This window comes from Grampus griseus (assembly GCF_964374135.1).
Source record: "Grampus griseus genome assembly, chromosome: 10".
NCBI classification, from domain to species: Eukaryota; Metazoa; Chordata; class Mammalia; order Artiodactyla; family Delphinidae; genus Grampus; species Grampus griseus.
In genome coordinates this window covers 31,470,957-31,497,619 of record NC_139004.1, presented here as the reverse complement: position 1 = coordinate 31,497,619, position 26,663 = coordinate 31,470,957, and the positions used below count along the sequence as shown (strand labels likewise).

General features: G+C 42.4%; 1 protein-coding gene across 2 annotated transcripts; it reads right to left on the bottom strand.

Moving 5' to 3' along the window:
- On the bottom strand, positions 1–26,663 carry ZNF318 (zinc finger protein 318; the record flags this gene model as incomplete). 2 transcript variants are annotated; one of them, XM_082662631.1, is made up of 10 exons in its annotated part: positions 1–4,424; positions 4,713–4,831; positions 5,748–5,847; positions 6,306–6,509; positions 11,243–11,547; positions 13,387–13,486; positions 15,530–16,975; positions 17,981–18,620; positions 23,601–23,752; positions 26,202–26,663. In XM_082662631.1, the coding sequence occupies 10 exons, from the start codon at positions 26,661–26,663 to the stop codon at positions 1,101–1,103; spliced, it is 6,852 nt and encodes a 2,283-aa protein (XP_082518757.1). In that variant the 3' UTR covers positions 1–1,100. The 2 variants fall into 2 exon arrangements, with proteins under 2 accessions (XP_082518757.1, XP_082518758.1); XM_082662632.1 differs by lacking the exons at positions 1–4,424; positions 4,713–4,831; positions 5,748–5,847 and adding an exon at positions 6,053–6,196.

The window sequence follows — 26,663 nt, the reverse complement described above, 5'->3', positions numbered from 1 at the left end:
AATGCATTTATTCCAAGTAATTAATACATTAAAAATAAAGTTAAACTTGTCCAAGCCACTCATAAATCTTTAATCTTTTGAACAAAATGTACAACCCAAAACATCACACTATGGTGGAAATAACTTGGGAAAGGGAGAGGCAGAGGAAGAAATACATATGAGTGTGGGAAGAGAAAATGAGTCCAATCCCAAAGCAAGTTTCAGATCTTCTACCTCTTTAGAACAGAAATGGCTGCTAAACAATTTCACACAAAGTGTCAGTGGATCACAATACAGTGAACAAAGGCCATTTCGAAAATAAAACTGACCCAAAAAGCATATCTGCTCCTGGCACTGAGGCATGAATAAGCCTTACCGATTTGTCGTCTTCGAAAAGTGAGCCTGCTAGATTTTCTTCCACGTTTACTGAGGCCATTTCCAAACAGGTTTGTGGATTAGCAGGACCATCTCAAGCAAAGGCAACAGAATGAGGGAAGTGTGGGGGGTTGACATGCCACAAGGAAGTAAACAGTAAACAAAAGAGCTACTCACGCTGCATTTCAAACAATGTTAAGGCAGGCCCATCCAAATGGAAGCCTAAGAGATGAACAATCCTTCCTTCAGCAGTAGTTTTCCATTTCAGCAGGTTTTCTTGTGTTTCTCCCAGAGATCCATCAGCTGCCCAAAAAATTGGGTGGGAATACAACACAGCAATTGGAGAAGTCAGCTCTGTCTCCCTCCTCCCCCACATTCCAGAAATGGCAGAGTCAAAGCCAAAATACAATCAAAGCACACTATATGGTGAGCCAGATAGACATTTGATTTTAATGACAAAGTAGAAGAAAATAAATTGGCAAAAATAATAATAATAATAATTAACAGAAAATACTTTTTTACAGATATGTATAGAAATTATGATTGATTTGTCTGGTATCTTAAGGAAAACGGAAAAAAGGAAAGGAGGTAAATTTTTTAGCTTCCACGAACATTTACTCTAAGATGCTGACTGCATCTCTTGATGTAGGTTCCAGATGAGAGAGCCAACTAGTCCTGGATCATCTGGGCACCTGATTTCTAGAAGCCAATTTGATTCATCCACAAGTAGCTCTGAATTTGTATTCTCAGTTGTGAACACTGGATTCTGTGTGGTCCTGGATGTCATCAACTGCAGCTTCTTGTGCAGCTATTTCCTGAGGGACTGTATTGCCTCCAACTACCTGCTCCCTTGTATGGGACCCTGAAGCCATAGATTTTACCATATTCAAAGGGCTGTCATTGTACTCAGCTACTTGAGGAATTGCTACCTCCGTGACGGATGCATTCGGTATTTCTAACTGTAGTGGTCCCATCTCCAGGGAACTACACTCAGGAGGGTCACTTGGCTCAGAGAGAGGAGAACATATCTTCTCTTTTTGAACTCCAGATGTCCGTGTGACAAAGTCAACAAGGTCCGGAAGGCAAGGAGATGGCCCAAGGCCTAAAGGATTAATTGTTTCTGATTCCAATCTGAGTGACTCTTGTTTCTCTAACTGAGAAGTTTCTTCTATTTCCTCAGGCATCATTCCTCCTGCTAACAGGTCAAGGGCCTGGTGTGTTCCCTCTAGGCTCCCCAAGCCAAGGCCAACATTTCCTATAGAAAGTCCAGTTTTCAAAATGTTAGGAGTGATCCTCCCAGTTCCGGGATTAGATGAGTTTTGTTCACCCTCTGCTCCGAAGTTAAGCACCAGGGTTTTGGGAGAATCTAATGGAAACTCAGAAAAGGATGGTATTGGTTCAAAGTCAGGGAGAGTGGAGGGATTACTTCCTATAGGTGACATAGAATTCTCTTCACGTACTTTCTGAGACAGGGCAGTTGCGGATCTATGTGCTGGGTCTACCCGAGTATTGCAGAAATCAACACCTATATCCCCCAGGTTCCCCAGGGCAGCAAGCTCTTCTACTTTTAAGTTTGTAACTTCAAAGTTTTCTAAGGTCTTGCTTTCTATTGTCAGTGTTAGTTCTGGATGGACATCTCGAAGATCCAGGGCTTCTGCTTTGGGTTTCTCTGGGCTCTCCCAGGTCTCTGGCTTCTTGTTCTCATCCCAAACAGTCAGTTCATAGATCATTTTACCCTGAAACTCTTTTGATCGTTCTCTCTTCAGTTTAAGGCTTCTGTACCTAGAGGCTCTAGAAGCTGATCCTGGAGCTGAATTTTCTAGCCACTCCTCACTAGCAGTTGAAACTCCTTGCTCCTGTTCACTATCTTTCAAACACATATCTGATCTGGCTGGGGACTGAAGGAGCAATTCTGGGGCAGAAATTTTCACAGGTATATCTTGTGGGTTCTGGAGTAAAGACCTAGCTTCTGACGGAAATGAGTCTATTTTTGCCTTTGTGGAAGAGAGCGCCTGTGCGTTCAATTCAGTCACTACTTTACTTTGAGTTTTACTTCCTGTTATCAATTTCTTGGACTGTTTAGCCTTTTTGTCAGTCATTTGCATGTTGGGCTGTTCTACTTCTCCTTCCCACATGTATCTGTTCCCATGGTTCAAATTAGAATCCTCTACACGATTGGGCCCAACATTGGTATCTGTTCCCTCTCCCACTGTCCTCTCAGAGAGCTTCACTCCCCCTTCTTTTAGTTCAGCGCTTGTCTCTACTTCACTTTTTCCACAATCCTTAGATTGGTGGAGCTCTTGGCTTTCCTCATCCTGGTTACTAGATTCCACAAGGTGGGTTTCTAACAGCTTCTGAGATTCCATGGTATGACAGTGTACATGTGACAGCTCAGGGGCTGGCTTGACACCTGGTGGCCCAGGGTCTCCCAGGTCAAGTTCAATTTTCCCCTCTGGAGATACATCCCTATTAGCATCACTCTGGAAGGAACTAGAAGTCCACATGGCCAAAGTCTCTGTCTTTGGGGTAACAGTTTCATAAGGCCTGTTTTGGCACAACCTTGTCAGAGGCTGTAAGAAGCCATAGCTGCTGCCTCTGCTTTTTGAGTCTACATTTTCTACAACCGACCATTTCCCTAGGGACACCAGAGGTTTTGAAATGGGCTTTTCAGGGCTGCTGACTAAAGGAGCAGAGACCAAATTTCTATCTGGAGGCAACTCCTCTTGGGATGCACTGCTGTTCAAAGTAGAAGTGGAAGAGATGTCTGAACTTTCAGCTCTATTTTCCCCATTAGCCAATGGACCACCACTCAGCTTAGTCTCAGGGGCCCCTTTTCCACCACTACTGTAGAATATGTCATACAGATCCTTAGCATTGGCTGTGGCTAAGCATGAATTTCGCTTTTCCAATTTTTTGGCTTGTTCACTGAACACACTTGAGAGGGGAGGTGGAGGACGCACTAACACAGAGAACAGGGTCTGGTCCCGGTCACTCTCACTCACCCCAGGAGCCGTCTCATCAGAAGGAATGGCAGCTGGCTGTGCTGAGGCCATGATGGCTACCGGTAATACTGGGTTCAAAATGTTAGGACCCAGGAAGCCAGGGCTGACAGTGTGAGATATAGTTGGGTTTGATTTTACTGGAGCCAAAATAGCATTTGCTTGAGCAGGAGATGGGGCAGCTGGATGAGGTATAACTGGGGGTGGTGGAGGTGGCGGTGGAGGTGGTGGTGGTGGTGGAGGTGGTAGCATTTGTTCAGGTACATGTGATGGCTCATTCTTTTCAGCCAGCACCATTTTTTCCTCTGGAGACCCTTTTAGAATCACCTCTTCCCCTCCAAATGCTTTAGAGATGATGTCGGGAGGCAAGAGGAGATCAGCTGAAGACTCTTTAACCACTGGCAGAGGCTTAGCAGTGGTTCCAGAGGACTTGATGGATAGAAAGGTGTTAAGAGGAGCTGGCTTGCTTACTGTGGCTGAACTTGACTTGCGGAGGACTGTGGATGGGATAGGCAGGTTGGGTCGGATCTTAGTCTGGGTTGAAGTTGTCACTACAGGCATCCAAGGGCTTGTATGTGCAACAACAGTTTTCCCAGAGAGTTTGATTTTGATGGGCTTTGCCTTCCCAGCTTCAGCTCTGCCATCCTCTTTGTCCTTACTATTTTCCACAGTCTCTTCTTTGGGAATACTTGGGGCCACTGAACTTTTTTCCTCCTCTTTTTCTGGCTTCTTCCAGCTGAATTTCCCAAAAGAGGAAGATGTTGGTGGTTCTTTCTTTACTTCTTCTTTTAATTGGAGTTTGATGCTAGCCTTCCTTTTATTTTCAGCCTTTTCAGGGGAGTTCCCACCTTCAGACACTTGGTCCTCTAATTCCTCAGACACCCTGTCATCCTCCTTTACTTCCTTCATGATCTTTGCCTTTTTTTCTTTCTTCTCTTCCTTTGGTTTCTCACTGAGTTTGCGCTTTAGCTCACTCTGCCGTCGCCGTTCTGTCTCTAGGACCACAGCCAAGCCAGCTTGGCGGTCCAGATTCCGCCGCTCCTCATACAATGGGTTTTCAACCACATATTTCTAGGAAGAGAAAAGATAAAGGCTCAATAACTGGTCAAAATACTATAAGAGAGAAAAGTTGGCCCTACCACTGTTAGAATTCATTTAGTGGAAATCCTCAGAGTCACCTTCCTCAAGGATAAATGGTTCTCTCAGGTCAGCATTGCTTACTAGGATTGAGGAGAACATCCCAGTGATTATATGGAATTTGAAATATTAATGACTTTTTCTGGCTCTGAGTTTGTTTGACAACATCAAAAGGATTACTGCAGAAAGTAGGAAACTCCATAAGCTACTACAAAGACCAACCTTATATTTCTCATTGTGTTGATAACCCTTCACATGTTGCTCTCCAGAAATTGGATCCCCCAAAAATTCCTCACAGAGCTGGCAGTAATATCCAGTGATGGGAATCAGAAACTCAGAGCCTGGAAGAAGTGGAAGAAAGTCAAGAAAATAAGTCATTTCTACCCAAGATGACAGAAACCAAAGGAAATCCCACTTCCCTTTTGTAGTAAAATGGTTAATGGTATAGAGGACCTTACTCACTTTCAAGTCAGGAGCATTTAGATGAATCCCAGTGGTATGTCTTCCCAACTTAAAGCTTGTACTCAGGACCTCTACCCCTTCTACGTTTTGGGAACACTAACTGGTTAATTCAGGAGTTTTCTGTGCCAGACTCAATTCTGTTGCTGATTCTCCTCAAACTCCAACTAGCACTAAGCATCTTAGGAGATTTAAAAATTATACTCCCAAATAGCCCAGTACTATTGGTATGAGGATCTCTCATGTTGGTATTAATTACTTAAGAATCTATCTTCTACAGATGTAAAGGATGTAGCAGCACTGACTACTTATAAAGGTAAGAAATTAAGAAGTTTAAAGACAAAGAAACTTTCTATTTCTCAACTTAGCCCCTAATAACAACTATTCAAAAATATTTTATAGTTCTTAGTTGAAAAGGCAGTCATATTGCACCTCTGACTGTTCTTTTTTACCTAGATTTCAAATAAATAAGATTTTGGTGCATAAGCCAGTGACGAAGAAAGCCGTACTTTAGTCTATATGCTGCCAAAGCAAGCACAAAGGAAGTTATATTTTTCAGTGGAATGTGTATGTTTAACATCTGTTAGATTTTTAGCCATATGGGTAGAGATCATTCTTGTCTTATAGCTCTCTTTATTTCTTTAGGAACTAGTTTTGCATATAGAAGGCAATCTTACAGCTTTGTTAGAAGTAATGGTTATGTCTCACTCTATGCTGCTTCCTTGTACCTTAGTTCAAGGATACCTCTTCCCTGACTGAATGTAAGGAAACCACAGAAAAGGCAGGGAGGAAACACACCTTTTGCAGGAACAGTTATCTTGTCAATGCGCTTTACAGCATCTTGCTTGGCTTCACTCTGGGTCTTTGAAGCCCAAGGTCTGTTGTAGGGATCCAGTGTCTATTTGCAAGAGGCAGAGGTGCTCACACACAGCACTAAAAACTCAATGACCCACTTCTCTCTCTTTCTCTCCCCCACACCAGGGGGACAAGAAGCCCCCAGCTAACCACCCCCACCCACTCTGCCAACTGTTTAAACGGAAATCACCTGTGGAAAAGGTAAACATATGTTAGAGCAAGTACTAGCAATGGATAAAATGAAACAAATAATCAGGTACTCAAGGAATCAAAAGAGGCAGAAGCCTCACTTACACTTGTCATGGTGTTTAGTTACAGGCAGGTCCCCTGGACTGAGCCCTGGGGATGGTGTCTCCTTTGTTGGTATCTCTTGGCTCTTCAGATTGGGGCTCCTGCCCATATGAGAATGTTTCATTTTCCAGCTTTGTAATGCAGATGGGGGTATAGGAGTTTGAGGGGAAGGAGGGCAAGAATGGAAATAACAGAGGGCAGGATACCTACCTGTGTGTGCTTCTTATTGTGCATATGAGTGAAGAAGTCAAACATGGTCCCACAGATGGTGTTGCAGTCTTTGCACCAGTGATTGCCAGCATCATAATACTCATAGGTAGCAATGGGCTGATCAGACTGCTTAGCAGCTGGCTGGGGGCTCTCGGCAGGCTTGGGGCTCTTAGTGTGGGAATTCTCATTGTTTACCTTTGATTCCTAGAGGGGGAAAAACCTGCACTAAGAAGGAATTCAAAGTAGTCTAGATCTGTCTTCTCTCAGAAAAAGCAAATAGCCTACCACAATAACAGAAATAGGACCATATGACCATATTTCCAGTGCCTAAAACTGCACAAACTAGGAATAACCCCATGAGAAATCTTCCTGCAAGGCTCAAACAGAACTAATTAGATTCCATAGTGCCATGTCATCGTGGAGAATAAATCATAATGGCAATATATTTACTTATATATCCTAAAATATCTAGAAGAATACTCAAGATTATGGAAACACTGGTTGCCTCTGGGAAGGGGTAATACAGAACAGAAATGGATAGGAGTCTTTTACCGTATACCCTTTGGTAGATGTTAAATGTGCTACCTATGCGATTAAATACATTAAATTTATCAACTGTAATGACAACTAGGGAGGGAAGAAAAACCAAAATGGAAAAGGTAACTGACAGATTAAGCAAGTGCAAAAAACAGATGATAGTGAACTCTCTTATCACAGACACATCCTGATACAGATAACTAGAGAGTAAGGCTGGCATAGACAAAGGGGATAGTCATCTATGTGGGATGACTTAAAAGGATCTGGGTAAAATATTTCTACCTGCCTAAAGTATCACCATTAGAATTTAACACCTTTGAGTTAACATGAATCCTCTTTTAAAACATATCAACTCCCCAACATTAAGTATCAATAATAAACACTTTAAGGCTTCCCTGGTGGCACAGTGGTTAAGAGTCTGCCTGCCAATACAGGGGACACGGGTTCGAGCCCTGGTCCGGGAGGATCCCACATGCCGCGGAGCAGCTAGGCCCGTGCGCCACAGCTGCTGAGCCTGCACTCTAGAGCCTGTGAGCCACAACTACTGGGCCTTGTGTGCCGCAACTACTGAAGCCCACACATCTAGGGCCCGTGCTTGGCAACAAGAGAAGCCACCGCAATGAGAAGCCCGCACACCTCAACTAGAGAAGGCCTGCGCATAGCAACAAAGACCCAATGCAGCCAAAAAATAAATAAATAAATAAATAAATTTAAAAAATACTTTAATATGAAATCATTTGTCAGCAAGCTGGGAACAAGATAATTCAGGAAATGAGAATTTCCCCAATAACATTGGGGAGTGAGGCACAGACAAACGGTAAATTTTGGAACACAGAGAAGGTAAGTATGAATGAGGTTCCACAGTAGACAAGATCAGGGAACTGGGCATTCTGAATACTGGCTAGTGGGGAGAGGAAGACAATATGGAGAAAGGGAAACAATTAAGACTTCAAAGATAATCTTCCCCTATTAGAGTCCTATTCAAGAGTCACTAAAGAGATCGCACCCAGCAGGTAAGGGATGGGCACATGCATACACTGCTGGTGAGTACTAACGGGCACCATCTTTCCAGAAGATAACCTAGGAATACATAGTACATACCTCAAAATTCTTTATACCCTTGACCCAGCAATTCTACTCCTTGACATTTATCCTTAGAAAATTATGTCAAACTACAGGTGATTTCGTTGGTTAAATAAATTTTGGTATCCATACAACAACAAAAATAAGGTCACTAAAAATGATATTATAAAAGTCTGTTTATTGACATGGAAAGATGTTCATGATAGACTAGGAAAGTAAGTAACAAAATACATCTGAATAATCAATACAGATATGTAAATAGGCACAGAATGTCAAATGTCACCTTATCCAAAAGACTTTCCCTAACTACTCTATATCCCTTATCCTGTTTTCTTTTTTTTAGGCACTTGTCATTACCTAACCTGCACTTGTTTACTTATTGACTATCTTCTCCCATTTCATTAGAATAAGGACCTTGTCTATATAGTTCCCTGCTATACTTCCCATATCTAGAACAGTGTCTGGCACTTTTTTGGAGATCAAGAAATATTTGTTAAATGAACGAACGGAAGAACGGAATTTGGAATAATAAACACCAAGGTATTAGTAACAATTGTGTCTAGGTGAACGGAACTGTGGAATTGTGTGTATGTGTTTATTTTTATGAAATGACCTATTCAAGAGAAAGAAAATCTCAAACCAACTATGCATTTTAAAAAGAGGCAGGGCTTCCCTGGCGGCCCAATGGTTGGGAGTCCGCCTGCCGATGCAGGGGACACGGGTTCGTGCCCCGGTCCAGGAAGATCCCACATGCCATGGAGCGGCTGGGCCCGTGAGCCACGGCTGCTGAGCCTGCGCATCCGGAGCCTGTGCTCCGCAGCGGGAGAGGCCACAACAGTGAGAAGCCCGCGTACCGCAAAAAAATAAATAAATAAATAATAAAATAAAAAGAGGCAAAGAAAGAAGAAATACCAAGGACAGGTAGGAAACAGAGCTTGTAAACAGAATATTCCTTACTGCTGAAATGAAAATCCAATTGCAACATATCCTTGTTAGCTTCAGAGAGCATGAAGGCTCACTCAAGTCAAGATGATAGATTATCATGGGGTTGGTGCATAAATGGAACCCCAAACAACGTGTAAGTCAGCTACAAAGGGTCGGAACTTTCAAGCTCTTCTCCCATCAAAGGCCCTGAACTCAGTGATCCTGATATAAGAATACAGTCTTACCTGGTTGAGAAAGAGAACTCTCCCAGGAAGACATGAAAAAATTAGAGCTTGGCTGACAGAGAATACAGAATATCTTCTTCTCTAACCCCCAACATTAACTGACCATCTACTATGTACTAGATATACCAGATGCCATGGGACACACAAAAATAAATAAGTTATATTCTGTTATTCTCAAGAAGCTCTCATTTAGTGGAAGACACAGGCATGAGAACAGGCATTATTTTTTTTTTTTTTTTTTTTTTTGCGCTACGCAGGCCTCTCACTGTTGTGGCCTCTCCTGTTGCGGAGCACAGGCTCTGGACGTGCAGGCTCAGTGGCCATGGCTCACGGGCCCATCATGTGGGATTTTCCCGGACCGGGGCACGAACCCGTGTCCCCTGCATCTGCAGGCGGACGCTCAACCACTGCGCCACCAGGGAAGCCCCCAGGCATGACCTTAATCATGTTTTCAGTAAGACAGAATGAAATAAATCTTATAAAGAAACAAAGTAACATACTACGGGAGTGCTAAAAAAGGGCTGACTCAATCTGTATGGAATTCAGGAATTCTTCACGGAGGTGGTAGTATTCAAGTTGGACCTTAGTGGATGAGTAGGGTTGGGAGACAGGCTAAGAAGATTATTAATGCAAAATTAGAGAGGCACATCTGGAAAAGTGCAAGCATTCTAAGGTGGCAGGAGTATAAAGTGTAGTGTCATATTTCTTGAGCACTACCCATTTGCTACATGCCAGGCACTGAGCTATGTACTGGGGACTATATAGGAGAATGAGACAGATATGGTCCCTGATCCCTTGAACCTTAAAATCTAATTGGGGGACACATGTAATTATATAATTACAACTGCCATAAATGCTAAGAAGGAAAATGTCAGGTATTATGATAGTGTATATCAGGCAAATTTAACAACCTGGAAAGTGAAGGAAGGGAGTCAGGGAAATAATTTAATCTGCGATCTGAAGATGAATATGAGTTAGTTAGAAGACAGGATAAGAAGAGTGGGTTTCACATGGTAACCAGAAGGAGGAGAAGACACAAAGACATTAATGATGAAACATTTAAGGAATGAAAATGCCAGTAACGAAATTACAGAGAGCAAAGGAAAAAAGAGGCGTGAAATGAGGCTGAAGAGGTAGGCAAGGAAGTATCTCAATCACCAGCTGAATATGGAGAAAGAATTAAGAGTGTAGCAGCACAAGCAAGAACTGAAGGTGGCTTGAACTTGGATGGCAATAGAGATGATGAGATGAATGGAATTGAGATTTACTTTGGAGGGAAAATTGGCACAATCTGTAATTGACTTGGTGTGTGGAGCAGTTTGCGGGGGGGAAGCACTAAGCATGCTCTTCAGGTTGTTGGCATGAAAACTGTTGGATAGTAGTATCATTCACTGAGATGGGTAACAACAGAGGAAGAAAAGGTTAGAGGGAGGTTGAGCACAATCTTAGTTTACTTTAGGATATATTGATTTTGAGGTGTTTATGAGACAATGAAGTGGAAATAGTGAGTAGTCTGTTGGACACTCAGATTTGAACCTTAGAAGAATCACCTGAGCTAGAGTATAAAACTGAAAGTTGTCAGTATGGTATTTCAGCATAGGACTGAATGAAATGACCTAGGGAGAAAGCAGAATTCTAGAGAATTAGGCTAGAACTGAGCCCTGAAGAACTAAAATATTTAAAGATCAGGAGATTAAACAGGAGCAACCAGCATATAGGAGGAAAAGAAATGTGATAGGAGCCAAGGGAAGAAAACATTTTTTTAGGGGACAGTGGTTCCCTATATCAAATACTGATTTGAGAACTGAATTTGAGGCTGTACAACATAGTGGTGACCTTGTTGCTAAATATGAACCTACAAAATGGCATTACGAGTTATGAGAAAACTAGAAGCCAAACTGGAGTGAGTTAAGGAGTAAATGCTAGAACTAGAACATGGAGGGCCCAGGATTCTACTTTGTGGGCAATGGGGAACTGCGAAAATTCTGAAGGAGAATACCATGATCTGAACTATGCTTTACAAAGATAACTCTAGCAAGACTAAGAACAGATTGGAAAAGGATGCTAAGAAAATGGTTAGTTAGAAGGCTTCTTTAGGAGTCCATGGAAATAAAAGATACAATAAAAAAGGAAAAGTTGAGTTGTTACCTTGCTGTTGGAAAAGGAGTTTGAGGATGATGACACTTTTTCTGGACTCCTGGATTTTTCTGCTTTCCCAGTCTTCTCTGTAGGATCCCTACTGTCATTTGAAGACTTCTGAGATTTATCCAAAATGTTAATTCCCAAGATCTGAGCCACTTTGTCCAGTTCAGACTGCTTTTTTTCTGCCTCTTCTGCTTCTTGTCGAAGTTCTGCAATGTCCTTCATAATGTTATCCTGAAGCCGACTCACCTCTACCAGGAGTGGGTCTTTGTGACCATCCTTCTCCCTTCGTTTCTTACGCAGCATTTCCCCTGAGTAGTCAAATGTCAACAGAAAGAAGCACAAGGAAAGTTAACAAGTCATATTTCAGTCATAAGTACTAATTCTCAAGACTTTATGGTCACAAAATCTTTCTCCATAAAACATTCTAAAAGCAGGTGAGACTTGCCTTCCACATGGGCTGGTTTAGTTGAAGCTCCTATGGAGGTAAAGTGATTGAGTGATTACATTATTTCTTATGTAAGGGTTATTAACTAAGCACCTATGGATAGGTTTCAGGGAGGCACTGCATGAATCCCTAAAAGGGTATATACAAGTTTGTGTGCATGTGTGACTATGAATCCTGTGGCTGTCCTCTTCAGAGAACTAAAGAATTACTCAGAGGGCAAAAAACATTCAGTCACATATTTGACTTTACCTGATTTAACGACCCTTCACCAATACCTCCATTGAGTTTTAGGTTTTGCCTCAAGCTCACCTAATGTTATCTCCTATTCCAAATTGCAGGTCCTCATGAATTAATCCTCACAGGATTAATAACTAAGTTTCTCATCCCTAAACAGCCCAAACCCAAACAGAAGAAATTATATATTCTCCCACTTCTACTCTTCCATGCTATCACCAAGCTGTAATATAGAAGCCTTGCTATGTTCTTAGTGTATGTGAATTCCTAAAAGCATAGATGAAGAGGTGGAATCAATAGAGGCATCATGGAGCATCTTCTTGTGCCAAAAAGGAAGTACTCAAAAAATGATGGACACAGGAGTCAACTTAAAGGGGGTCTTACTGACCAAATCTGGGGCAATTTGAGCATGAAGATAAATAATAATAGTAAAATATTATTACCTATTAAGAATCCATGAGTTCATACTGTTATAAATGGACAGATAAATGGGGGAGGAGGTGTGGGTGGAAAGCTCCTCCTCATAGTAGAAAGCCAACTAATTAACGAAGATGGAATGATGAAATTAGAAAATTACTATTTAACAACCATCATAATAATAACTGATTTGGGCAAGGATCATCAATGAATGCTAAAACTAGTGGGCCAAAATTTGAGGAGTAACTGAATATTTACATAGTCTCAAAGTATCTTCCCTATAAGATACTTATTAACTGAAAAGGGTAAAATAGTAACCTTACAGTGGAGAAACTTGGCAGACGCCACCTTAACCAAATGATCAAAGTTGACAACACCAGTATGGGACAAATCAACACCTGATATGAACTTAGCATCACTTCTGTGATGTTCCTGCCAAAAATGCATAACCTGAATTTAATCATAAGGACACATCAGACAAACCAAAATTAAAGGACTTCTACAAAACATGTGACCTCTTCTGGAGATTCGCGAACTACTACAGATTAAAGGAGACTAAAAGAACATGACAACTGAATGCAATGTGTAATCTTTCACTTTCTTTTGCTTCAGGACATCATTGGGACAACTGATGAAATATGAGTAAGATCAGTAGACTAGTACATTACTGTTAATTTTCTAATTTTGATAAGCATACTGTGGTTATCCAAGGGAATTCTTTGTTGTTAGAAGACACACGCTTAAGTGTTTAGGAGTAAAGGAATACATATCTACAACTTACTCTTAAACAGTTCAGGAAAAATATACACATATGCACAAACACAACTGAGAGAGAAAAATGGATAAGGCAAATATAGTAAAATGTTAATAATCATGGAACCTGAGAATTCTTTACACCATTAATGCAACTTTTCTATAAGTCTAATTATATCAAAAATTGTTTGAAAGTGAAGCTTCAGTGTCAATGAACTGTCTGAGAATCCCCAAAGCTCTCCATTTGGGTCTCCTACTAAAGTTACAAAAGGCAGTCATGCAAAGAAGTGTCTGATACCTTGTTGTTTATGAAGCCGCTCCAACTCGGTCCTGAGATAGTACATCTTCTTCTGGCGAGCTTCCCGGTCACTCTTCAGCTTTTCCCTCTCTTCAATAACCTGCAAAGTACAAAATGGTAAGAGATCCTTTAGCCTCCAACATCCCTTTTCTATTGTTCTTTTCCATAAACCTTCACACTAGATAATATCTGAATGCAAGAATCCAAATGCCTGCACACAGAGGCTGACTTTATAGTGAAGGTGATATTTCATTCCAATCCAAGTGCCAGAATAGAATTATCCTTTCCAGAACTGTACTGACCGGAAAGTACTTTTTTCATACAGGAAGCACTACACTATTAGATAGTAGTTCTGAGCCCAAAAGGAGCCATCAAGAAGGGAACTAATATGTGTTACCGGATGAAGCACTATGTTAGCTGCATTACATATATCATCTTATTTAGTCATGAAACTATCTGTTTCACGGTAAGAAAATTGAGGTTGCAAAAGACTAAGTAACATACCAAAAGATCATATAGTAAGATGATTTAAAATCCAGCTACGCATGCCCTAAAGCCCTGATCTTTCAACTGTATTACTATCACCAAATGGAAAAACAAATATGGCTTGTCTATATAAGGAGCTCATGTGAAAAATCTGTGTATTGTCAGCCCTGACTTAAGTACTAGGTTTTTTTTTTTTTTTTTTTTTTTTTTTTTTTTTTTTTTTTGGTTTTTGGTTTTTGATTGTGGTACGCGGGCCTCTCACTGTTGTGGCCTCTCCCGCTGCGGAGCACAGGCTCTGGACGCACAGGCTCAGCGGCCACGGCTCACGGGCCCAGCCACTCCGCGGCATGTGGGATCTTCCCAGACCGGGGCACGAACCCGTGTCCCCTGCATCGGCAGGCAGACTCTCAACCACTGCGCCACCAGGGAAGCCCCAAGTACTAGGTTTTTAAACGTAAAGGGAAAGCACTAGTCTCCAGACAGTGTTTCTGCAGTCTTAGGTTTTGTTGTATGGAACGTATCTTCCTATTTACCAAAAGACTTAAAAAAAAAAAACCAAAAGACTGAGGTTCAGGGCACCCAAGTACCATGGAAAATTAAGAGGTGTTTTTTGTCTTCTCAAGGATTAGCTAAATTTCTGTTCAACTGGAAAAAAAATGAGATTAGGCCTACAATTTTGCCTTTTCTCCTCAGGTCTTAATTATTTTATTAGCAAACCAAATTTACACATATTACAATTTTATCATCCTTAGGTCACCTTGTTTAACAAAATGAGTTTTTAGTTATTAAGGACCTGTAAAATTAACAGTACATATTAATTTTTCTATTCGAAATTCTTCTAATTTTATTAGCAAACCAAATTTACACATATTACAATTTTATCATCCTTAGGTCACCTTGTTTAACAAAATGAGTTTTTAGTTATTAAGAACCTGTAAAATTAACAGTACATATTAATTTTTCTATTCAAAATTCTTCTATTCTGTATTCCTCATCCCTACATAATTTTTACCTACTGCTCTAAAGCATCTATAATTATTATATCTTTACCCCAGCCACTGCTCCCTTTCTATAGCCTGGGAACCCAATGAACAGTATAAAAACTACTTTTTTAAAAAAAAGTATAAAAACTATTTTTGACACTATAAAAACTACTTTAAAAAAAAAGTATCAAAAAATATTATTATTCCTGGACTCTAAGTTAAACCAGAATAAGCAAAGCTTACTTCTTGGTTTAATTACCAAGCAACAACTAGTTATTAGTTTTTAAACCCCATAATCACTACAGGAAAAAGATCCAAAACTCACTGGGATGAAACATAGATTTCCTGATTTCTCTTTCACCCAGCCCAATTTTGGTTCCTCTCTCCCTGATGAGGTCATATTAAAGACTTCAAGGTTCCCAGCTCCTACCCATAGGGTCCTAAGGCTGATAATTCAGATAGAGAAATAAACTTAAAAAAGAAGTCTAGCAATCACAGTGGGACCTACGGCCAGACTTTAGTCCAAATGAGAAAACATAAAAGAAAAAATTATGGTAAGACAGCAGTCTCTAAAGACTGCCTTGGGCCTTGCAAATTTTCAGCTCCCTCTAAAAGATAAAAATTTATGTTAAAATAGAAGATTCAGGCACAGGATGCCCAAAGCTAATATTCACCTTCTGTTTCTGGGAAGCACGGTTCTTCTCATCCGAGATCTTCTCTGGATTATATCTTATGAGTGATGGGATGGACACATGGACAGGCACTTGGGCAGGAGGAATTGAGCCCAGCACTGACTCCTCCTGCTTGGGCTCATCAGGAGTCACAGTGGGGATCACACGGAGATTGGGACGGCTACGGGTAGCTTGTTTGGTAACTGGCATTATCCTGTGTGGTTCAGGTAGAGGGTGGTTTGAAGGTTGGGAGGCAGGGTACATGGGCCACCTTGAGGCTGCATATGCCATGTAGTGCCTATAGGCATCAAAGGAAGCAGGGGGAATGGCAGGTCCCTGGTAGTTTGGAGGTATCCGAGCTGCAGCAAACTGAGAGGCCCTTGGCATATGAAACTGAGATAAAGAAGCAGGGTGTGGAAGTCTAATTGGGGCAGATGGGGCTGATGGCAACATGCACCTGACTGCAACAGATGACTGAAACCCACTGCCAACCACCTCAGGTCCTGCAATATGACCCATTGGATGGTCAGACTTTAGGAACGGGGGGCTGTTTTTTGTGAGCAGGTAAGGATCCACAGGGGAGACTGGGTGTGGATGGGATACCTCTGGGGAGTGGGTATTGCTATGGTGTGCCTCTCCACTCTCCAGTCTGTGAGGATCTGCAGAGCGCCGATCAGCTGAGAAACGGCGGTCAACTGAGGAACAGCGGTCTGCTGAAAAGTGCCGGTCAACAGAGGAACGGCGGTCAGCAGAGGAACGTGATGGCTTCTTGCCATGAAGTCGTTCCTGGGTGCGTGCAGCCAGTTTACTAATCTCTGCTACTCCAATATCCAGCCCTATGGTCTTGAGCAAGTCATGAATCTTTGCATATTCTGGACTGGTCTCTTCTATTGATTCTAGCTTTACAGCTGGAGCTGAAGAGGGTAGGGAGCTTCCCTTCTGCCTCATAACTTCACTTTCAGAGCCCCCAAGGGGCTTTGGTGGAGATTCTGCCTTTAAATCCTCTTCTTCATCCCCATAGAGAAATTTCTCCTCATCCTCAATGTCAGGGAAGCTACGTCGCCTCTTTTCCTGTGTACTGGTAGAATCTGCTAACATGCTCAGAATGCAGGAGAAACCACTGCCATCCTGGCTAGCTCTCTCATGAGGAAGCAAGAAGTCTGTGTGTCGCTCTGGTCCCTCAGCCTTCATATCCAATTTTTCCTTGTGGCACAGAAAACTTCCAAACTGCTCTCTGAGGGGACTGCTGTCTTTGGGTATCCCAGAGAGGGGGCCCCATTGGTAGAGGTTGCCCTGAGATTCCTTCAGGGTAGTCTCTACCACAGTTCCCTTGTTGTTTTCAACCTCTGAGGCAAAAGCAGCAATAGCACCACTTAGTGGAAGAGATGAGTGTCCAGAGTAAAGGGAGTGATCCTGGCTGGAGCTGGTACTGCTGGAAAAACTCTCAAGCTGCAAAGACAAACATAACTGAATTAGCCTCTATGCAGAATCTCAGAAAACTAGTAATTGAGATAAATGCATAAATACTTTGCTCTTCTTGAATTAATAGGGAAAAGATAAATGTGGATGAAAGGGAGGTCCTTAGCCAGGTTCAAGATTTGGGTTCCCGTTTCTCCAGATGGTTCTGCCATAGCAGGGGGAAACAGAAAAGAAGGCAGATTGAGTCTGCATTTTTGCCCATTTGTTGTAGTCTTTATCAAGGAATTTGAATTCAAAAGGACTTTAGAGATGCCCTAGCTTACTTGCTTTCTTTTTTATGGATCCCTGAAAAAAACATAAAAGCAGAGCTACTTTGGTTGAAGTAGGGTCAGGAAACTCTGTTAACCCTAACTGATCGCCTTCCCTTACTTCCCTAAGTGCCCTCAGGCACTTCTTCAGAAACATTTAGCTCCTAAAAGGACAGGTAAAAACAAGTGCTCATGCCTGACCATCTTTTCATAAGTGAGAAAAAAATATCAAGGTCCAGAATGGTTAGGTGACTTATTTAAAAATCACACAGCAAGTTGGTGGTAGAGACGGGTCCAGAATCAGAATCATCTGATTTCTGGTCTACTGTCCTACCACTCATACATTTTTTCTTCTCTTTAAAGAGAGATGAGGAAAATTCAGATCAGCTCCTCCCTTTGCTCTTCAAGCTTCATTTCCAAGAAACCCATATTCAAAGATCCTAAAGGACTATCCAATTTAGAGGCGGAAAAAAAAAACCTTTAATAGATACTCTCCAAAATGTCTGTTTAGAAAGCCTAATACATGACAGTAGAAGCCCTCTACTGTTGCATTATGAAGCCTACAGTTTCCTTTGGAGAGTCCTGGAAGGTACGGCTCATAGGCATAACAATGTTGGTCCAACACATATTCCAAAGATACCTTAGGGACACAGCCCCCAGGAAAGTAACTAGGCTTTAAAATATTACAGGGACTAGCAAGAGACCCTAGAAGAAATGCAGCATAGACCTGCATGGAAGGCTCCATGTCCACCTCAATCCGCTTTTTCAGAATTGACTTCTTGGGCATCACAGATACTTCCTCTGGCCGATGTAAAGAATATCCTGGCTCCGATGCTGTTAGGACACCTGACAATCCAGGGATGGGACAGCTAGTGCCACCACCATCAACTCCCACCAGTTCCTGACTCAAGCTCCTACTTCGTTCCTCCTCTTCCTCTCGTTTTCGCCTGGCAAGGTCCAGCTCTCGAAACTCAGGGTCTAAAAACCTAGGACTCGGGCTCCGTCTACGCTGTCGATAGTTGCGGGCCCCCGATGTAAAACTTGTGTGATCACCTCCCATGCTGTGTATCTTCTCTGTGTCATCATAACGGGGCCGTTTGGCCTCCCGGCTCCTTTCCTCAGGTCGTATAGAGTAGGAGCCTTTGAGTTTGTCTCTATTCCGTTCTGTTCCCCGCAACAGCTCATCATGACAACTGACATGGGGACTATAATCAGACCGATGCAGGAAAGTTTCTCTTGCTCGGTAGTCCTCGTCAAGTTGTCCCAAGAAGGGACTGAGAGGTGCCTCCTCCCGGGAAATATATCGTTCAAGACCTCGAGAGCACTGGGAGCTTCGAGTGAAGACAGAATCATCAGTCAGGTCATCCCTGAGAAAAGAGACAAGCATCACTGAATATAATGGACTTGGAAAGAGCAAGACCAGACAAGGCTAAGAGACTGACATCTGGCAAGGGGGCTGTAGAATGCTTAGAACAAAAGACAATAATCATGAAGTCCAAGAACAAATCTATGTATATACATGGAATACTTCTTCTCCCTTTCCCCAGGGCACAAGCAGCTGGAGCCTCTAACCAAAGATACTACTAATGTATCTAGACAGAATTCTTAGGCTAATCTCTCTGATTAGACTTTGGGGATGCATAGTATCATGCTAGGGTCTGGGAGACGCAAAAACACCACTACCAGACTACAAAGAGACATGGGTTACCCAACTTCACACTAGCTAAATTCTAGCTCTTTGCTACTGAAACTGTGGTCTGAATCAGCAACATCAGTATTACCCAGGAAGTTTTTAGAAATGCAGGTTCTCAGGTTCCACTCAGGCCTACTGAATCAGAATTTGCATTTTAACAAGCCCTCCCGGTGATCTGTATGCACTTTAAAATTTGAGAAACACCAGTTCAGATCAATGATTTTCAAGCTGTGTTCCACAGAGATTCTGAAGAGTGCTCAGGAGCTGCCTAAAGGAAGGAGGTTAAGAGCCTGCATGGCTCTGGGCCTTCCACCTCACTGAAATCATACTGGTCCCAACTTTATCTGTTTATATAATAAAGTTCTATATAATATTTCCTTTGGGAAAAAAGAGTTTCACTGTGGGGAAAAAATTTTTTTTAACCATTGATCTATCCAATTGGCATGATTTTCTCATAAGTTTTAGAAGGTTCTCCAATGCTTTGTTTTGCTGGCTCATATATTAAAAACCATAAAACTCCCTCACAGCCTGTTTGTTACCCTCTTTCCTGCCTTGCCTGGATATCCACAAGCACTCTGCTAATCTTTGGCCCAGAAAGAGTATGTGATGGTTTATCTCACTATATATTTTTATTTTATAGAAATAAAAAGGTCTTAGACTTTCATGGCATGAAGGTAAAAATACAGGATTGGACATCTGTCCTTTTAGCGCAGATCTCTATATCACACACAATATCCTAATCTTTTTGGGCACTATGGTCAGAGTTTCTATTGCCCCCTAAAAGCTTCTGACTTAAATCACAGATAGAAATAAAGATCCCCTAGCACTTTAAGCATACCACTTTGAAAAACTTACATGTCACTCACACTTCAGAGTGAATTACTGTTCAGAGGTTGGTAATTATTGCTGTCTTCTACATGCTAGTAGCTACTTGTTTTTTTGTGAGTTTTGAGAAATGACTTTTCTTTTTTTTTATAGTTGTTTTCCTATTTCTGGGACTAAGTAGAACATCAAAGAGTTGCTTTTTCTCATTCGCCAGCCCAGTCTTTGTTCAGTTTTAGACCTGGGTAACAGCTATAAATAACTTTATGAAAGACTATAAAGGATAAACTTTATCACCTCCTCTATAAGCATGCCACATATGGGAATTGAGGTTCCTGTTATTCACCTCCTCCCTAAGAATTTGGGGAATTCTGAGGTCCCAATGTACTATGAAATAATAGGAAAGAATGAGAATGACCAAGGATGATCTCCGAAATCGAACGTAACTAGAGTAAAACATTTTACTCTGTAGGTTTGTCAGCCACGAAGACATCTATTTCCAGGGAGGAACATCCATGAGTTGAGTCACTGCACTGCCAAAACACCATCTACCATACATAGTCTCTGATCACATTAGTGTAGAGGAAAATCACAGGCTCCATGGGTAGTGGAAAGTGCATCCATGCTCCCACATTCTGCTCCTCACCAGGACTCTTACATGTCTCCACCAAGCAACATACTAGCCCAAGATCTAATCCAACATTAAATATCAAGAAGCTAGAAATAATGAAATGGCTCTCAGAAAGACTCACTTTAAACTTGCAATCTCCAGCAAAAGGAGGCAAAAAACAATGAAAGAAGGAATAGAAACAGTTAAAAGAATGAGCTATCCTGTAAATACAGGCAGAAATCAGGTTGATTAGAAGCTCACGTCCTCCTTCCCCAGTTCTCCCAAAGGATAAGAAAGAGAATTGGCTGCAATAAAAGTAAGTCCTAAAAAGGGCCCCGATCCCCTGCAGCTCAGAATAGTCCACTGACAAACTCTCTCTGAAAGCTTTGGTTAAGTCCAACTCTTTTCTAAAATAAAATCTACTTAAAAAATTGATTGTTCAATGTAGGGATGGGTACATGGAGGCTCAGTGTACTATTCTACTTTTTCTGTGTTTACAAATTCCATTAAAGAAATTAAAAAAACATATAATATACATCCACGTAAGTTTGTACACCAATGTTCATAGAAGCATTATTCATAATAGCTAAAAAGCAGAAACAACTAAAATGTTATCCATCCATCACTGATGAATAAACAAAACACATAAAATGAAATTATTATCAGCAATAAAAAAGGAATGACGCACTGTTATATGAAAGAAAAAAAAGGAATGACGCACTGTTATACGAAAAAACGTGAATCTTGAAAACATATGTTAAGCGAAAGAAGCCAGTCACCAAAGGACCACACGTTGTATGATTCTATTTCTATGAAATGGCCAGCATAGGTAAATCTATAGAGATAGAAAGTGGATTAGTAATAAGCTTGGGGCGGGCGGTGAGACTAATAGCTAAGGATAAGGTAATAAAAATAAAACTGATCACAGTGGTAGATGTACAACTCTATGAATATACTAAAAGTCACTGAACTGTACACTCTAAATGAGTGAATTGTATGGTACGTGAATTATGGCTAAATAAAGCTGCTTAAAATGTATATGAGGAAAAAAAAAGGTCCTCCAGAACCCAAACTTCCCATTATTTTCCTCTGCTGAATCCCCAAAATGCCTGAAGAAAGTTGTTTGCTTCTGTCTGTTCCCTAAGGCAAATCAGAGGGAAAAAATTCTACTCCCTCAACCTACGTCAGGGCAAGGAGGAGTTAGGAGATGAGAATTCCATGAATGGAACGTATAATGTGCGTAGTACTTTGATAAACAAGGGAAATCAACCTCACATCCACAAGTTTTTAGAAGCTAAGAGTCTTCATACAACATGTTCACGTTCCCTTTTCAGAGTAAGTTACAATCGTACACACAGAGCTGCCATGGTGAGGAGACTGACAACCCTTGATTTGGCTATAACCCAAACCAGGTATTAAAATTTAACAAATTCAATATGGGAAGAGAAAGAATAGAGGGTCTCAGGAAAAAAATAAACACACCCTACATACAAAGGATGGAAATGGCTCATTTCATCAACTGAACAGTGGACTCACAGTCGAGAAGACATCTTGAGAGTGCCAACATTCCTATGGCCTGGTTTTAGCCGACAGTTATTATCCACACAAACTATATTGAGCAAGAGTGCTGGGGGCAAAAAGTCTAAAGAATGGCCTGGGACCTCCTTTTAGAGTCTTAATCTCACTTTCTCTAAAATAAATTTGTCTCTCTGAAACAGTATTCGTGAAAGAAGATTACAACCTCAAACATCCTAAGAGGAAATTTTTAATTTTTATAACTTAAACAGACAATTGGCTTTCTGAAGCACACATGCATAACAAAGTTTATGGGAAAGTGAGGTGATACCCAGAACTAACAAGAGGAAATGCTAAAGTTACCTCAAAACCTCAGCAAGGAAGGAAGAGAATCACACCATGCACCACCTACTCAATCATCTCCCAAAATAGAAGCAGCCAGAAATGCAAGAGCTGTTGCCTCAATTAATAGTTACACACCTTGAAACTCAGAAGTTTCACTGTTATGTGACTGTCCCGCTTTGCTTCACTACATTGAATAGCCACTGAAGCTTTGAAGTAAATATTACCAAAGGGCAGCAGTGGTCCTCAGATTTCCTGCCCAGCTGTCCCCAACCTGCCTGCCTATACTCTGTGCACTACTGCATGGACAATCTCAGTTTGAAAGAACATTATATTGATTTATTGGTACTGCTAAACATTTGTGAAAACTCCTAGTGTACTGGGCAGAGACCATTAATAGACATGGTTCTCAGCTCTCAGAAAGAGTGCCTTCCCTGTACTCCCATCCTTACTGTTTTATGAGGTGAAAAACACCTAATGTGATTATTTACTTCCCAGATATACCTAAGTTCCTAGTACCTGAGATCTATATTTAATACTATGGAGTATTAAATGCCCTTCCTCAGCCCTCAGTGGTTGTAAAGTAGTAACTAAAATTAAACATTTTAGGGACTTCCCTGGAGGTCCAGTGGTTAAGACTCTGCGTTTCCAATGCAAGGGGCACGGGTTCGATCCTTGGTCGGGGAAACTAAGATCCCACATACCACACGACGCAGCCGAGAAAATATAAAAAAGAAAACACACATTTTAAAAGATCTCTCACTTTCTATTAATGTGTATATGTTTCATATATAGATAGATAGATATAGATATATCATGAATTTAGCTAAACCTTTTCTTTTTCATTCATTAATTTATTTATTTTTGGCTGTGTTGGGTCTTTGTTGCTACATGCGGGTTTTCTCCGGTTGCGTCGAGCGGGGGCTACTCTTTGTTGCGGTGTGCAGGCTTCTCATTGCAGTGGCTTCTCTTGTTGCGGAGCAGGGCTCTAGGCGCACAGACTTCAGCAGTTGCAGCACATGGGCTCAGTAGTTGTGGCTTGCGAGCTCTAGAGCACAGGCTCAGTAGTTGTGGCACACGGGCTTAGTTGCTCCGCAGCATGTGGAATCTTCCCGGGCCAGGGCTCGAACCTGTGTCCCCTGCATTGGTAGGCGGATTCTTAACCTCTGCACCACCAGGGAAGTCCTACATAATTCTTTCAGAGTCTACCCCATTGAAAAACCCTTTTCCAATGTTATACTTTGTACTGGATGCAGGGTATAACTTCAGTGCTGTCGCCACCCTTTCAAATACATCATTCAGAAAACAGCAACATTTCTAACTTCAAGCACTACTATGGTGTGCCCTGTCTCCGATGAAGCCTACCTGTCCACATCCTCCAGATTATCCGCTGGTGACCCCAGTCGATCACTAAGCCGCCGCCGTTCTGGTATGCCAACACAGAAGTGGTCATTGCCAACAGTGATCCTTAAGCTCTGTTCCAAAGAAGAGTCAGAACGCAGACCAGGAGAGCGTCTCTACAAAAGTAAAAAATAACACAATAAGTAGTCAATAAGGTCAAGATATCTCTACATTCAAAAATGTTCTCCTCCCTAGTCACAAAGTTGTGGTCCTACAAGGTGTGAAATGGCTACGGTAAGATTCTACTCCAAAAATAAAGGACTTTAAAAAAATTATCATTTTTCTTAGATGAAAGTCCATGCTTCCAACCCTCCTAATCAGTGACCTCTTATTCTTTAATTTCCTGGTACCAGGCATGGGGCTAGAGGAGTGAATTAAGCCTGCTGCCAGAACCTATACATTTCCAGTAAAGGAGGCAAGCCAAAAACAGGTTTAAAAAAAAAATAGAGCACTTCTGATAGCAGTATAAAGTCATTAAAACACAATAACATGAAAGAGATTGGGGAAAAGGAGCTATTTCAGATAAGCTGGTTAGAGGAGGCTTTCTGAGGTGATACTACTTAATTTGAAGCCTGAATGATGAGATGTCAGCCTTGCAAAGAACAGATGGAAGATGTTTCAGGCAAAAAGAACATGCTCTGTAATGAGCTTAGCATGTTTTGGGCAACAGAAAGGTGGCCAGTGTGACTGCAGCAAAGTGATAGGAGAAGAGAGTCAGAAGTCACAGTTAGGGAACTTGGTTTTTATTCCTAGTATAACAAGCCACAGAAGGGTTTCAAGCAGGGGAGTGATATGATCTAACTACATTACTTCCTCCAAATGCTCATATTGTCCATAACCCTCATCTTCTTCAGGTCTTTATTAAAAAGTCACATTCCCAGAAGGCCTTCTCTGGCTACCCTATCAAAAATTGTAACTCCCTTCTGTTTTCTTTTTCTCTTAGCACTTAATCATATTTAACATGCCAAAACTTTTTACTTCTCTTATTTATTATCCGACTCCTGCTGTTACAATATAAGTTCTATGAGGGCAGGGGTTTTTGACAGGTTTGTTCAGTATTGTATCCCCAGTGCCCAGAACAGCATGGTAAATGTTCAATAAATACTTCTCAAATGTATAAAATGAAGGTCTTTAAAAATCATTTTGATTGCTGGGTACAGAAAAAACTGGATGGTAACAAGAGTGTAAAGGAGACTAATGTAATAACCTGGGCAAGAGGTCATAGGGTTTAGACTAGAGTGATGGCAGCAGGACAGTTTGGAGGATGTATTTTGGAGGTACAGCTGACAGGTTAGATAGATGAAGTTATTCTTACGGATTGGGAGAAGGGAGATGTTCACTGTTTCTGGCTGAGCAATGGGTGATGTCATTTACTGAGACGGAAAAGACTGGAGCAAATAGGTTTTGCGTTGGAGAAGAAAGGGGAGGTTATACAAACTAGTAGTTTTCTGTCTTCCTTACTTTCTCTGTAGTGACTAACATTCAGACTATACATGCTCAGCTATGAAAATCTTAACACAGTGACAAGTCAACTCATCTATGACCAGAGTACCCAGATACTGTTAGAAAGCCACTCAGTAAGACAGAAACTTTGTCATGGGGTGGGTTTTTTTTGGTTTGTTTTTTAAAGATTGGTGAACTGATAATAAAAACAAATTCCAAAACACCAGATTCTGCCAGGAGGCTCTACTAGCAAGGTGGTTATGGTGAGAAGTCAATATTACGTCTAAACTAAACTTCTTAACCTCATGCTCTGTCCCTTTAGCAGGGAAACATAACAGTTAAAATCAGGGTGTTGGGAACCAGGCAGAGATGAACTGAATCACACTCCACCACTTCTTAGCTGCGTGGCCTTGATCAAGTTACTTAAACCTCTCTGAGTTCCTCAGTTGTTAGATGAGGAACCCTCACCTCAAACGGTCGTTAATGTTCAAAGAGAACGTGTAAAGTGAAGGGCTAAGCATCATTCCTGCCACATAACTAGGTAGCTATTACAGCAACAGCTATTACAATAACTGTGGGTACCCACACTTCGATTTCGGAGGCACAGCTCTAACTTAGAGAGCTAACAGTTTACACTCTCGGTGTCTACCCTGGAACTGTGTAAGCCACCCTAACTCGCCACAAAGACATTTCAGCCATTCCAAGATCCAGGGCGCAGCTCAGGTCTAGGGGATACAAAACCACGGAACTCTGAGGACACCAACTATTGAAAAAGTATCAGGCACACGGCTTGGAGGAGATTCCCCTTGCCCCGGCAAACTTTTCCACACCTCACCCAGAGTGAGAGAATCAACCTATTGCCAGGAAATGCAGCACTGCCTCCCGACCCGGCGCCCGGGCGCGTCCCGAGTCCGTTATTGTGCAAATGAAGCTCCATGGGCTGACCGGGAACCTCCTGGTTTGGGCGTCGCTGAGGAGGCCGGGGGGGATGGATGGCCTTCGATGTGGGGACCCCGGCCTGGAGGCCTCGGGTCGCCCGGGCTGAGGGCGTTTCTGGAAGCGGGAACCCCGGGCGAGAGGACTGCAGTAGAAAGGGAGTCCGGGTCGAGGGGGTGGGATTACCCGGCTGCCGCTGTCGCCTGGATGGTCTCCGCGGCCGTCCCGGGCGAAATCGGCGCGAGACTCCCCCCGGCTGCTCCCTCGGAAACCGGCCGAGCCTGGCGGGAAGAGTCGTCGGCCCCGCGGCGGCGGCGGAGACGGGGAGCCGCGACGGGCCCGCGGCGGGGACGGGGAGAGGCGACGACCCCGCGGCGGGGACGGCGAGGCCCGGCGGCCGCGGGGCGGAGACGGGGAGCCGCGGCGACCCCGCGGAGGGGACGGCGAGGCCCGGCGGCCGCGGTGCCCTGAGGGCGAGCGGGGTCGGCGAGCCGGTGTCCGCGACGAGGAGGAGCCGGAGGACGGCGGCGATGTGCGGCGAGACGGGCCTGAAGAGGAGCCGGAGCTGCGGCCGGTGCGCGGGCCGCCCCCGCCGCTCTCTTTAGGCCGGTGCGAAGAGACGGAGGAGCGGGCGCCGCTGCGGTACAT